The 15907-nt window shown below is 32.1% G+C and overlaps 2 protein-coding genes across 2 annotated transcripts in view; one reads left to right on the plus strand and one right to left on the minus strand.

Moving 5' to 3' along the window:
• Positions 1 to 2370: 2370 nt before the first annotated feature.
• LOC123657089 (transmembrane protein 104 homolog) lies at positions 2371 to 8005 on the plus strand. Its single transcript, XM_045592676.1, has 5 exons — positions 2371 to 2610; positions 3659 to 3871; positions 4922 to 5181; positions 5620 to 5825; positions 7094 to 8005. Exons 1-5 carry the CDS (start codon positions 2533 to 2535, stop codon positions 7852 to 7854), a joined length of 1518 nt encoding a protein of 505 aa, XP_045448632.1. The 5' UTR covers positions 2371 to 2532; the 3' UTR covers positions 7855 to 8005.
• Positions 8006 to 14509: 6504 nt separating this feature from the next.
• Positions 14510 to 15907, minus strand: part of LOC123657447 ((E3-independent) E2 ubiquitin-conjugating enzyme) — a 36388-nt gene continuing 34990 nt past the window's right edge. Inside the window, 1 exon segment of the mRNA XM_045592990.1 lies at positions 14510 to 15053. Coding sequence (XP_045448946.1) covers positions 14725 to 15053 — 329 coding nt within the window. The 3' untranslated portion in view covers positions 14510 to 14724.

Consider the following 15907-nt stretch of genomic DNA (forward strand, 5'->3'; position numbering starts at 1 on the left):
ATAGGATGAAGAAGAGATAGAAAGATGAGAAGAGAGAGAATTTGTCAAACATTATACCCAAGTTTTTAACTTTTAGAAAATAATAATTGGGAAAGTACGCCACCTAGAGGCACACTAGCAGTTAGTGTTAACCAATCCGATGAGCAGTGGCGGCGCTAGACCACATGAAGACGTCGGCGCCATCAAGTTCGTGAGGCCTATTTTACTTCACAGTAAAAAAAAAACGATTAAGTACCTGAGCCAAATTATACAATAATGTATGAGTTATCATTAGACGATACAGAGTGCTGGTATTCCGAAAAGTACGAGTGGAACCATTTAACGGCAGTTAAATGCACGAAGAGTGCCACGAAATATGTCCTAATCAACACATTGAAGGCAATACTAAAATTCAACAAAGTCATTGCATTAAGCTTGGTATTATCTATAGCCCACCGAATATCTTTTTGCTACATTCAGTAGTGCTTGAACTATGGCTGTAAGGCCTGTGGGAAAAACAGAAGAATTAAAAATTAGCAAGTTGAACAGGCCGTGGTGGGTGGGCTTGTTGCGTGTGTTGAAGGAAACAATTAAAATTGTTCCTCTAATACATAAAAGTAACATATTTGCATATACATACTTCTCATACTGCCTTCTTCGACGTAGCTCGGTTCAGCAAAACCATATCGTCAGCAAAATCGATATTATTAACGCAGATCTCCCCCCATATATGAACTAATATTGGTATCGTTAAGCTCACACAGGCTGATCAGACTAGTCGAGGTCGTATATCCTTGCCTCACGGCTCACCAGTTACCCCGCTAGCCATCTGTGCTCTCAATATCTAACAGTTAAATTCCTATCATAATATTTATGTTTTTACGAATTCATAATAGATTTTTTAAAGTAGGTACCTATATTTACTTGTTTTTACATTAGCTAAAATGTACCATCAACACTTAATGTTACTGGGTAATCCAAATAAACATAAATACTAGCGAGAACTAAAAAATGACGTGCCAATCATTAAGTTCCTAAATATCTCCTTGTCCCTCGATCGTCGTAAGTGCTGTTGTTCTTTCCCTAACTTCTAAAGTTGTGCCGTAAGTGCTTAATGGGAATGAGAAGTACGAGTATATGGGACAACATTGCCTTAGAGAACCTTTATATTCCCGTACTGTGACAGGTTAGGTACACGTATTTTTGTAACTTATACTATACTTAAGTGTGGCGTAGCGTGGAGGATGTTGGGACGGGTGTTGGGGCACGGATTTTTTGAATTGACAAAAAATGAATACAAATCCCATCCGCAATATTAGGTAATATTACTAGAGGGTGGAAGACTCGAATGAGAAATTACGTGTACTTATTACCTATTTATTTATCATCGAACAGACAATTTCCAAATAAAAAAAAAACTAATTTTAATCATCTGTATTTCAAATTAGTAGTCTGAAAATCATAATATTAACATTAATAACTTTACCCAAAAAATATATTTTTGGGTAGGGGCGGGGGTAGTCTAAAGCCTTACCACATATTACAAAGCATGGTTAGGGGTAAAAAAGTTGCTAATAAAACATCAGGTGATTAATGAACGACCCCTAATTCAAATAAAAAAAAAAAATAACACGGGGTAACAACATTGAGTACGGGCGGCGAATTTTTGGTAGGCTCCGCTTCCGGGTGGCAAAAACCGACGCTACGCTTCTGCTTTCGTGCTACCTTTTCTAATGTAACACTAGTTTTTCCACTATAGCATATGAAGTGAATCACTAATTTGTTCGTTTGTATATTCGCTGACCACGGCTTATCAAGATCCACTATTGCTGATCTGTAACTCCTAAAACTAGTGCTCCACTGTTCAAGTAGCAAATTTCTATAGAATATGTATCGACTCTCATACGTAAGTTTTTATCACTGCCTCAAAATTAATGTAATATTTTAGAATACTGTCATGAAAGAAAAGAACAAACTCAATGGAGTATTATTTGATATAAATAAAAAAGAAGATTGATATGTGTTTTCAACTGAATAACTCAGAAGCATTAAAGGCGCAAAACGAAGCAAGAGTCACTGATCATCTCCAGAATACATCTTTTTTTTTTTTAACAAAGTACCCACATTAAATTAAAAAATAAATGGAGACATGTCTCTTGTCTTAAATAAAAATATATACAAGTAACCAATTTCAGAGGTGGGCTTTTAATTGTGCTTGTGAGTAGTATATTCATAGAATAGATCAATATTTTATAAAATAAACTCGATTTTAATATTGTTATTTACAATTCCCCTTTTAGTTTGAAATTAAGTGGTAAATTATTTTTGAAAGTTATCAACCCCGTATTGTCATATTTGATATTTGTATACCTACTCAACATAAGCATAAGTGTCAAAATATCTGCAAAAGTCGATGTCAGCGAAGATAAAGAAATAATTAGACCATATTGAACATTTGCTGTTATAGCAATAAATTACAAGTATATTAACTGTTATTTCTGAATATATCTTTATTATTTCTCGGACAGATATGTCGTGTTGGAAGTTTTTGTCATGCCTCGTCGACCGTGGATAGTCAGAAAAATATTCAGGATGCCTCTTACCGAATCTGGTGATCAATACTCTGTATGGGTAAGTAACAAATAAGCAAAATAAATGTAGTTAACTATTTAAAAAAAACGCTTGCAGAATTTGAAAAATAGTAAAATCAGCTTCACCTTATTTTTTTTAATTGTTTGTGCTTATTTTAATAATAAATAAACAAATTTACTTCGGTGTAAAAATATGGTGTAGTATACTCAGTAGTTTTAATTTTTTTACTCATAATATTACAACGTAGTAAACAAAACTTTAATTCATATAGTTTGCTATGCCTAATTATCTTTTTAATTACATTATAAATAGAAAAATTAAAAGTAACAAGGAAAAAATTAATATAAAGACAAATAATAATAATACAACTAATTTATCATATCAATTAATAAACAATTCATCCAGTCTGTCAATCTTCTACATTGTATCACTTCAGCCTGTAATATCCCACTATTGGGCATAGGCCTCTTTCCCCATGCAGGAGAAGGGTCAGAGATTAATTCACCACACTGCTCCAATGTGGATTGGCGGATATATTCCCTACTATAAGTAACATCGCTATCAGGTGTGCATGATAACTGGGACCTACGACTTAACGTGCTCTCCGAGGCACGGGGGGAGACCCACAAAGACTGCATGAACACCCAGACCACGGTAAACACCTGTATGGCCTACACAAATGTTTGTGATGTGCGGGGATCGAACTCGCAACCGCCAGCACAACAGGCACAATCCATGGCTGTGACCATTGCGCCAATGCGTCGTCATTGTATATTAAGAATTAATTTTCTTTAAATTAAATCTAATTTAATAAGATATATAATTAACACAATTGGTATATTATAGTTTAATTAAAAAATAAATTATAGCTAGGAGCTGTAGTAATGGCAACCGGTTGATGTGCTAATGGTTGCAGGGTTTGTATGAGCCATACAGATGTTTGCCATGGTCTGGGCATTTGGTGTGAGTTACTGGACCCCCAACACAGTTCACGAACTATTATAGGCCATTGAGTTTGACTAAATATTAATTCTCATCTATAACTTGATAAAACCAATTTTTTTTAAAAACAGATCTATATTTTCAGGTTGGATTGATATACATATTCAACTTGATAGTAGGGACTGGTGCATTGACTCTCCCAGCAGCATTCGCACGAGCAGGATGGGGCCTCAGCACAATATCACTGGTCTTCCTTGCGTTCATGAGCTTCATGAATGCTACATATGTTATAGAAACTATGGCATGTGCCAATGCCGTTCTAAAATGGAAGAGACTCCAGTTTATTAAGAGAAATAGTGTAAGTATGACAAAATAAACAACATTTTATTATAATACTAGCTGTATGGTTCGACATGGGTAATTTCCATTCACATATCAGGATATAAAGTAGCTTGCGTTATTCCTATTATTGTATATAGTCCCCTTTTTTATCTACTACTAAGTTTTGTTACAATTAATTCAGCAGTTTTTGGGTAAAATAGTAATTAACATCCATCCATACATTCTCACAAATATTACGATGATCATTTATACATTTTAATATTTTTAAAATTTATAGCTTTAATTTGTAGAGATAGATTGAGTCTGTACAAAATTGATACTTGTTTTCAAATAAATACACTTGATATTGTATGCAAGATTTGTTTACACAAAGGGCATGAATGTGACTCATATCAACTGTGTTTAAAAATTTTATTGGAATGTGGTTATTAATTATTAAAGGAAGTCAGAGGTATTAATAAATTATTTTTCTGAGTTGTGTAAATTACTACATACTATTAAATAATTGTGTTTGTTCGCAAACGAAAAAAACTGACTTCAATTACATCGATAAGTAATGCAACATAAGTAGACGAAAAAAATTAACAAACGCACTAGTCGTCACTACGATTTTAGGGTTTCCCTCGATTACTCTGGGATTCCATCATGACATCCTGGTTTCCTTATCATGGTACCACACTTGGGATATCTTTTCTATAATAAAAAAGAATTATCAAAATTGGTATCATAAACGTCTAAGTTGTCCCCAAACATGCAGAAAAAAAAATATATTTATATACGGCCGAATTGAGTAACCTCCTCCTTTTTGAAGTCGGTTAAACAAAGTGTCCTGCCATATCTGTTTGTCTATCCCTACGAAAATAAACAAATAATTACTGAACAGATTTTCTTGCGGTTTTCACCAATAAACAGAGTGATGAAGGTTAAAATATGACAATAATGGACGAAAATGTTAGAATAAGTCAAGCCACATTCATCAAAAACACTGCCTTATCCTCTTGAGACATTATGTAATAATGTAAAGTGGAATACATAATGATTATTGAATTTTCTTGATATTTTATAGATTCAGGAAAATGATTCAGATGATGAAGGTGCTGCATCGCAGCACAGCTATGGTGATATGGAAGACCCTCTTGTGTGTGGGGATTCGATTCCCTCGCGTTACTACAGCCTCGACAAGCGAATTGAATTAGGCGAAATGGCAAATCTTTTCCTACATAAAACAGGTAGAACAATGTTCTACTGCACACTTTGTGTATATTTGTATGGAGATCTCTCTATATACTCGACAGCAGTGGCAAAGTCTTTAATGGATGTGATATGGTGAGTAGAACAATTTGTTTTGAAAATTATATCTAAATTATAATAAAATATATTATTAATACTACAATAATACAAACAATTGGAATGTCTGTATCGATTTTTTTTTTTTACTTTAATAATATAACACTTTATAAAACTTAGGTAAAAAAAAAAGAATAACTTTTATTAAAAATCTATGTATAATTTAAAATAAAAATGAATCGCTAATGCATGCACGCACATAATTTCACACACAGTACGCATATAACTTTTTGCGTCCATTATTCAACGTATGTCAGGAACTCGGGACAAGTTTTGTGTAAAAGAAAAATTTAAAATAATCGATAAATTAACAAGAGTCATAATAAATAAATAAATAATAATAAAATTTAAGGATTCTCATAACCTAGATTTAGGGAGATGATAAAATCAATAAAAATAATAAATATTTGTCCGCAGTTCGACAGTACCTGCTAACATGACAAACGCAACAGATTGGGACGTTCTACCATGCTTTAGTTCACTACCCAATTCAACATATACCCGCTTTGATTGCTACAGAATCGCTCTTGTGACATTCTTTGGAGCAATGGGTCCCTTTGTCTTCTTTAACGTACAGAAGACTAAGTACTTACAACTACTTACATCTGGAATGAGATGGCTTGGTAAGTTACAAAATTGTAATAATTATTTTTTTATGTCTAAATACATATTTTTATTTATTGTTTTATTATTATACATATGTAAATTAAGTCTGGGTAATGTACCTACTTGTTAAAAAAGGTTTCGTAGTTAAAGCTTTTATTAATCTCAAAAAAAATCTTATAAATATATATTATATTCTTTAGTAGTTGTGCAAGAAACCAAATCTAATATTTTTTAATAAATCGTCAAATCCCCTTGGCAGCATGCTACACTTGATTGTAATCATAATTATAATTTGTTAAGGGGACATCCATTCATTACGCGAGCTATTTTTCGATCAGTTTAGACCCCTCCCCTGTTAGGTGAGATGTAGTGAGATTTGCCTGCTCCCCCCTCCCTCCTCTTACTTGAGATTAATGTGAATATAATAGAGATTGACGGGAAATAATAAACTGTTCACGTATACTACAGTTAATTTATTTAACTTAAATTCAAATCGAAAAGTAAATGATTTTAATAGCCATGAGATTTTAGCGGGAAAAATGAACTCATTTTTTTGTAATATCTGTAATATTTTATATTTTTTGAAGTTGATGTAAGATTTTCGATTCTCTCACCCTCGGCTTAAATGAGATGTGGTGAGATTTCACTGGACCCCTCCCCCCCCCATTCTGAGCTCACGTAATTAATCGATGTAATCTATACTTAACATTACAAAGCTGAAAAGTTTGTTTGCTTGTTTAATCGCACAAATCTAAGGAACTACTACTACTATTTACCGAGGAAGGCTATAGGCTATATTTATCCTTAAATTGACGGGAATGAAACCGCGTGGCACAGCTAGTGCTCCATAATCAGAATAATCTTATATCTATAATTGAGTCAACAAGACAGTAAATATATGGCTATTATAAATTTAAACTAAATATTTGTTAATGATGATGCTCATTTGTAGGTTCTGATAATTAATACTACAATTTATTATTAAAGAAGATAGATTTAAAGAGCTTGCTCAGTTACATAATGTCAAGGTTTCTATACATAATGCATTTTAAACTAATGATGAAACAAGCAAATCATTTGCAAACACATTTTGTAATTCAGATAAATAATTGAAAAGCCATCGAAATAGCCATAAATCTTGTCATTGTACTTTACTATCTGTAATTATCTATACAAATAAAGAAAAAATAGAAATAAATAAGTAAATAATCATTATGAACAAATATAATTACTACTACAATTTTATCTTACTTAAAATGTGAAATTTTAAATTTTCTTGTTACAGCATTCGCAATTATGATATCAGTGGCAATACACTTGCTCATAGTGAATGGGCCTCAAGGGAAACCACCAGCATTCGACTTCACCGGAATCCCCACACTCTTTGGAGCCTGTGTCTACTCCTTCATGTGTCACCACTCGTTACCGGCTCTGATAAGTCCTATCAGAGGAAAAAATAGGTTAGGGCTGCATCTCTCTCTAGATTACATATTGATAAGCATCTTCTATCTCCTTCTGGCATTTACAGGCGCCTTCGCTTTCGCCTCATTAAATGACTTGTACACACTTAATTTTGTTCCAACGGACAACGAGAACATATTTTTAGAAATCATTGAATATTTCCTCGCATTGTTTCCAGTGTTTACGTTATCTACCAGTTTTCCCATAATAGCAATAACTTTAAGGAATAATCTTCAAAGTCTTTTCCTGGACACGAGTCAGTTGGAGTCATATAATTTTGTTTTAAGGAAATTGTTGTTTCCAGTAGTCGCTGTGGTACCACCATTATTGCTGACATATTTTATAGAAGATATCAGTATTTTAATTAAATTCACGGGTTCGTACGCAGGTACCGGTATACAGTACCTCATACCCACATTCTTAGTTCTTTCTGCCAGACGTCACTGCACAAACTTGCTCGGTCTAGGTGTTGTGAATAATTACAAAAGTCCCTTTTCAAATAAGGCGTGGGCGATATTCGTTCTTTTATGGTCATTCATGTGTATTATATTGGTGTCTGTTAATATGTTTGAGAGGAGTTCATGACATTTACATAGGGTGTAATGCTTTTTCGTTTCTACGTAACGTCATACAAAAGCTTACTTAGATACCGTGTGTTCATCGTTGTTATTTTTTTAAATGTATGAAATCTAGCCGCGGAGTACAATAAAATAAAAAGAACGCATAAATAAATGATTTAAAAAAATTGGATTCCTAAATTTTGCTCAAATTTATAATTATTTTTAAATCACAGAAAAAAATAAAAAATGAGCCAATTATGTACTTCAATTTCGAACCATTCTCCCGCGCGGAGAAAGAAGCCTACGCCCAGCTGTGGGTTGTTACAGCCTGAATAAATAAATAAAAAAATAAAAATAAATTCGAACAGTAAAATTGTTTATACTAAACAACATATACTAAAGTCTTATTCGCGCTAAAAAAAGATAGAAAAATGACTCGTAGTGCAACTGATAAGGAGAAAGGTATATAGGCTACTCACGTTTGGATAAAAATAAAACCAAAATGAAAGCAAAATTTTTATTACACAGTATATTCAAAAATTTATGTTAAATGATTATTATTTCATAATTTAATCAGAATTTTCATCAACATTATACTCCTAATTACAGACCTCTGTTTCGCGAGTTCTTATAACGCAGATTGTCGTTTATTTTATTTTTTATTTTTTTTCACACAGTAGTAATTCTTTTTATAGTTTCACTATTTTCACGAATAGGTATTACTTTTCAAAATTGTGGGTCGATTTGGACTCTTTTTCCTAATTTACTGTTAACTAATTGTTCGAGGGGCGTGGCTAAGCTGAGTGACAACGATGAGTCACTATCTTCTTATCGCGAATATACTATAGAAATACAATTTTTATTGTGTGCGTTAATTATTTTGAGTATCTTATTCCTGTATTCTGAAATGAAGTCATCAGGAATCACTTAGGAGATGCCCAACGCTATGTATTACGAGGTTATAGTAGGTTCCGATTACTCAAAAATGCTATGTGAGTATATCTTACTTAAAAAATATAATTATTCTTATGAATATTCAATCACATTGTAAAGTATTAATGTACTCATACAAATTGCCATACATACTACTCTATACAAATTATCATCCTTGATTTCGAATCAGTAGATCGAATTAAGTAGCAAATTCGGAACAAAAGATAATTTATATGCTTCTCCAAAGAACAATCAACATATCGCATCAAAACACATCTTAAGGTGTATAGCGAAAAAATTACTTTTGAATGTACAATATTACTATGAGAAAAAATTTATATTTGCATTTAGTAAATTTATTCAAGTAAAAAATCTTATAAAAAAAAAGGATTTGATTTTGAATGTCTTCCTCGACAGTTGAAGTTACTCATTACAATAACCAGTTTTTAAATAGTTTGCCAATTTTTATAAATATGATAGTATTGAATCGTAATGTAGGTAGGATAATAGGAGCATATTTTTATATGGTAGGTAAAAGTTGTGTGATTGTATTTTTCTATTGTTTTCTAATTATATGAAGTATAATTTTAATAATTAATATCGCAGTATTCACTTTGCTCGAAGTAAAAAGTGTGTAATGTTGTTTTTTTATTTATTAATAAAATACCAGTGTTACACTGCTGTCCACAACTAAAAAGACGTTTAAATGTTATTTATCATATTATTTCTAAATTCGTTTTTATTATGTACAAGAACCTCTTTTTAACATCAATTAATGGAGAACAGAGAAATATTAGAGATACTCTTCATGTTTTGAAAACTTAAAAATATTCGTTCAAATAAGTGGCAACTTTTTTTTTTTTTTTTTGATTGAACTTAATTTAAATTTCTTACTTAACTTTAAAATACTTCACGAAAATCAGAAAATATTAAATAAAATATCCTAAAATAATTAATATAAAGTAGTGCTGGCTTTTAAAAATACGCTCTAAATCGCTTTGTGTATTTATTTAACAATATTGGAGGCATAACGGCTTTTTAGTTTTAAAGACGGCATTAGCGAGGAATTATGCCCAGTAAAAAATAAAAGGAATATCTATCTATTCTTTAAAAATGGTTAAGATAAAATAATTTTACCATAATGATCTCTGATATTAATAAATGCATGAATTAACTATTCATTAATTTTTTTTATTGTGTCACATTTTAAATGTTGATATCGCTAGCACGTGGTAACAGTACCGACATTATTTTCACTAACAATTTGGATCGAATTTCGCTGAAATATTAGTGTTTATCGGTTTTAAATTATACAATATTGTTTTTATATTAAAACTGTTTTAATTGTATCATTCCCTGTTTTTATATTAATAATATTAACATGAGTTAAAAACCTCGAAATCTTTATTTAGATAATTATTTTAAGTAAATAGTATACATATAATGATTGATTTTTATGAAATGCACAATATATTGAACATTATATTGCATATGGTTGTCCTGTTATTTTTATTTATTTGATATCGGAGCTATAATTGTTAAATTTGTAACTGATTTATGTAAGAACTTATTTCATCATCATTAAGCGCGCGTGTATGTACTCATATTAAATAACGGTGTCTAACGAGGTAACGGTAAATGATGGCGCCGATAAACTTGAGCATTCATTGTTGTTAGCTTAAGAAATAATTATCAAATAATATGAATGTAACCATATATTTTTTGAATATATATTAATATATATATATTCAAAGAATTCTTAAAACGAATAAATGTTGAGGTTTATCAGTACATTTTTTCTTGCATTAAAAATTGTCACATTACTAAAGCTAACGACTATAAATATAGGTATGTAAAGTTTTTAAACCGGTTGAATTGAAATGTGCATTGCATTTTTATATAACAGTACCTATATGGAGTCACGCAAATAGTTTGTTAGTTTTTCTTTAGTTTCCTTCTAAGGAATAAAATCAGTCAGACGTTAAGAATTCATATTATACGTAGGTACTTAGCACACATTTTATAGCTTATGATTTATTTCTAGCTGCGTTTTGTATTATATTTGTTAATACATTAAAATTGTCTTAGTCTGACCTTGCCATGTCTAAAATTCCTTCAAAATAAATATACTTTAGAGTAAATAAGATTTACATATTTCATAGTCATGATGTCGTCTCAAGGACAATAATCGTGTTTATAGTTCTGTGCTTTGTTAGACATAACTCTTAGGGCTTGTTTCGCCGGTTGCTGATAGAGCTATCTGATATATAATGATATCCAACAGATAATGTAATATGTAGGTATATTTTTCTTTTTAACCATCCAAGACCACTATCTGTTGGACATTTTTATTCGCAATTTTTTTAAAAGTTGTAGTTTATTAGTTGAGGTAAAACAGCCCTAAGGTCCTGTACAAAGCGCTTCGAATCATCTTTTTTAATGCGCACGGCCAAGGAGTGGAATTCCCTCCCGGCGTCTGTATTTCCGAGTTCATACAACCCGAACATATTACTTAAAGCGCAAGTGAACAGGCTTCTTCTGGGCGAACTCGCTCCATCTTCGACCTCGTCTCTGCTCTAGAGCTAGAATGGGGTCAAGAGTAAGCCCACTATATAACAAAGTAAAAGTTTTACTTCCTGATGATAATGCCTATCTGTAATTCACGTGAGAGATAAAATCAACAATCGGTAAAACAGGCCCTTGGTTACAATTTTTTTGATATTAAATTGTATATAATATGTATAGACAGTATTTACTCTTTGATTTCAATAAATTTACTTATAATTTGTCTATAAATATAATTATCATTAAATATAATAAAATCGTTAAAAGCATTGTAATATGCAATTGAATGTTCTCTAATAAAAAGTAACTAAATCTTTTCTTAAATTACACTCTGTGATAGAATAACCATTCTGTATGATGTAGAATATATTATGTATTTTATTATTGTAAATACATTGACTGATGTCGTAATTTTTTATAGTGTATTTTTTATAAATAAATTTTTATTTTATCGTGTTGTAATCAATTTTGTTTTATTTACCTTTCATTTGGGATTGAAATTATAGATATCATTAACTAGTTAGTACTCAGGGCTTCACGCAGAATTTAGTAATGTAGTCATCCTCCTTTGGAAAATATTTTATAATTATATTACTAGTGATTCGCCCCGGCTTCGCACGGGTGCAATGCTGATACTATCAACAACAGGAGATACTTAAGAAACCTCTAAAATAATCAGTGTTTCTCTACCATATTCTGCATGTATTATACATATAAACTTTCCTCTTGATTCACTAAAACTGCATCAAAATCTGTTGCGTAGTTTTAAAGATTTAAGCATACATAGGGACAGACAGACGGGATGATTTGATTTATACTATGTAGTAATGGATATATATTTGCGTTCGCTGTTTACGCAGCTAATAGTTCCTTACCCACCAGGAGACAAGTGGATGCCTGGTGCAAATTCCCTGACATACTATAAGTCTCATTAAAGATTATATACGGTTAGTACCTACGTTCGCTTTCATTGCGAACCAATACGATGCAGATATAGGTATCTGCTTAGCTCAATATTGTTTTGAATTCACTTCTTTTTTATGCCTGGCTTAGTAAATATGTGAAAATCTAAGGATCAGTCAAGAAACTCTCAAAAATCCATTATTTATTTCACTTTTCGAACATTATTGACACGCGTATGACGATCGCTAAGAATAGTAATTTTTGACTACTCCAAATGTTAAATCATTTAAACCAGCCCTGCAGAGCTTAAGATTTTGAAGTCAACAATGCAATCGGAATGATTCAATGGTAAAACACTAGCTATTAAAGTCTGGCGAACTTTTGCTTTATTGTCGCAAAAATCCTAAGTGTTTTACCTTCCATAAAATAAAGTAGCTGCAAGACTGATGGCCAATTACAATATTCTTTATTTCTGAATTAATTCACTAGAGGTACAATTTTGACATAACCTCCATACAAATTGTATCAAAAACCTATCGCTAGTAAGCAAAATTAGAGATAGATACACATTATTGAAAACGCAAGTTAAACACTTAAATAGTTAAAGTAAATAAAAAACGTGAAAGTGAAAAGTAAATAAAACGTGAGGTTGAAGAATTATTTATTTTCATTACACATATTTGTCACTTATCGCGTATACAAGCGACAGGAAAGCCGTTCATAGCTCAATTGACTTTGGCATGAAGTTACATCGTTTTTGTGCAAGTGCGGCGCAGCGCGTTACACTCAGATACCCTATAAGCACTAACGACAAAATTAAACGCACTATTTTATTTGAAAATTCGAAACATTGCAATTTTGACAATAATATAAACGATATATATTTACTGGGATACAATTTCTCGATTAATTGAAAACAGTATTTTGACAAATCTAGAAAATAATTAAAGCGTTTGTAAAGGAGAGGAACAAGTCTTTTTAATATATTTTTGAGATTTTTTTCTTTGTATACAAAAGCAATATTTGGAATTATAACTCATTAATTTAATACAATATTTTTATTCAATATAAAAAAAGAAAACAAAGTATAAATTAAAATTACATAAAAAATTAATGAACGTTTAATAACCACACAACATAACGTACACATTGAAACATTAATGAGATAAACATACCATTCATTCATACATTAAAAACAATAAAAATTGGTTTCGACATTACCACACGAGTGATAGTTCAGTACACTACGTTTCACACGCTACTCGTTAACTAAAATAAACTGTCTTTATCAATAAACAATAGCATAAGCATCGGCGTGATTCCAGTAAGTACTCGTAACCTAACTTAGTAATGGTTTCGATTAAAGTATGCATTACTTTTTAACAAAACAAATTATCTATAATAAATATGTCTAACAGTTATTCGCATAAGATCGAATATTCCAAATTAGAATTTTTTTAATAATTTTCTGACGTGTTAGGTACATATTAATTAGCAATATGAACAACAAGTCAAAAAATAATAAATGATATTTCATGCAATCTCAATCGATGCAGACGAATGAATTTAAATTCGTGACAAATTATTAATAATAAAAACAATATCGGGAGCTACCCGATTCGAATTTCTAAAATATTCCTAGTGTCGAAAATGACATCACAATAAATACTATAACTACTAAAGTTTAGTTTAACGAGACGACTCGCGGAGTGGAACGAAACTAGCTGCGGGTCTGGCGAAGTGGTCCAACCTACGGCTACACTGAGGCTCAATGGCTTTCATTGTGACAATAATTCAGACATCAAGCCTTTAGGTATTAATTTTTACCATTAGATATATAATTCCATTGTAGTGACTTGGTTCACGCTTTATATAAACGTAGTATTTTTTGATAATTAATGTTTATAATAACCTGTAGCATAAGCGTTAGCGTTTGGTGAATTTTTATCAAAAAAATATTATAAAATTAATGACAAAAAACTATCACGTGACTTGATTGTTTATGTAATTTTCATATATTTATGACACGTTAATAATCGAATTCATCAATCGCTTTTTAAATCTGGACCCGCTGGACCGTCAGTGATTGTCGTTAATTCCATTTTACGGTATTTGAGATTAATGAACGCTTAACGTGTCCGAGAACGCCAATAATAATATATATAGACATTTATAGATGTGCGTAACAGTTTACTTTTAATAATAATACCGTACGAATATATATACTACAGTATACTATTTTTAATAATAATAATAATAATAAATATCTTATTTCACCAGAGGATAAATTTGTTTAATCAGACAAGATACTTCGTCGAATAATTTAAAACGGAAAAATAAAAGGCCAAACAGAAGGAAAAATTAATAAAAAATCTCTCCAAAGACACAATATCTATGAATACGCACGCTATAAACACTATAAATATATAAGAAATCGGCATCTCATATATCGGGGATATAAATAATTGTCTAAAGCTAACTAATACACGCTGGGCTATAACGTCGAGGGGGGCACGTGGATGTCGTGGCGCCGGAGAGCGCTGCGGAACGAGTCGAGGGACGAGCGCAGCGTGAGGCAGAACCCGCGGGAGGCCGGGATGAGCGGGTAGTCGGGCGGGCTGACGTCCGTGGGCCGGCCGTTGGACAGCGCCACCAGGCCCTCCACGCGCCGGCACAGGCTCGCGGCCGAGCTCCGCAGGTGCTGGAGGATCTCCGCGCGGAACGGCTCCGGGGGGTTCATCAGCATCCTCGTCATGGACTGCACGAGCTTCAATAGCACCATTTCATTGTACATGCGTGAGTTTTCTCTGCCTTGTTGGGTGCCTGGAAATATAATTATGAATCTGTGTTATTAAAGTTAACGGTTTTGACCTTTTTGTGCGATTATCATTTCAACTGTACCTACGTACAGTATCGAAACTGAAAATTTTCTATTTTTTGTTGCATGAAAAAATTACTTTTTATGTATATTTTCACAAAAAAACGACAAAATGCTATAAAATACACATAAAATCACATTTTTCATGAGCTTTTCTACTCAATATCGATACTTAACAAATCATTCAGCGTAAAAATGTAAAGTGCCTTTTTCAATTTCGATATTATACGCGGGGACAGTCAATTTGTTGTAGGGATAAATTTTTGACGTGAAAGCGTCTGATAAATCGATGAATGCCGGCTGCATGTACGAAAAAGTCCCGTTACGCTCATTATCGCGTATGCTCATTGTACGCTTGCGCCGCATCTATCTCTCTTCCACTCGATTGGCCTATGCGTCCGAGATGTTTTGTTATGACGTTTTCACGTTAAACTATCGCCCGTAAACCAATTTTACAGACAACCAATTTTTTACGCAAATTTATGATATTGATTAGTAATTAATATGTTTTTGCAGTCAAACAAAAAAAACCGACTTCAATTATATCGACAAGTAATACAACGTAGGTAGACGAAAAACTAGTCAAGTAAATACGCATTATCAAAGATTACTCCAAAAGTTGTAATCTTGATGAAATTTAAATATGACCACACGATAAACATCTGCTTTCGATTAAACTAAAAATCATTAAAATCGGTACATCCAGTAAAATGTTATGCAGATTTTTGAGAGTTTCCCTCGATTTCTCTGGGATCCCTTCATCAGATCCTAGTTTCCTCATCATGGTACCCCATCGGGG

The sequence above is a fragment of the Melitaea cinxia genome, chromosome 10 (assembly GCF_905220565.1).
Source record: "Melitaea cinxia chromosome 10, ilMelCinx1.1, whole genome shotgun sequence".
Lineage (NCBI taxonomy): Eukaryota > Metazoa > Arthropoda > Insecta > Lepidoptera > Nymphalidae > Melitaea > Melitaea cinxia.

What these genes read in the sequence shown, in the direction of transcription:
- LOC123657089 (XM_045592676.1), top strand. Translation starts at nt 2,533, where the DNA reads ATGCCTCGTCGACCGTGGATAGTCAGAAAAATATTCAGGATGCCTCTT. An exon ending in TCTTTAATGGATGTGATATG is followed by an intron (nt 5,182 to 5,619) that starts GTGAGTAGAACA and finishes ATTTGTCCGCAG; the next exon opens with TTCGACAGTACCTGCTAACA. An exon ending in ATCTGGAATGAGATGGCTTG is followed by an intron (nt 5,826 to 7,093) that starts GTAAGTTACAAA and finishes TTCTTGTTACAG; the next exon opens with CATTCGCAATTATGATATCA.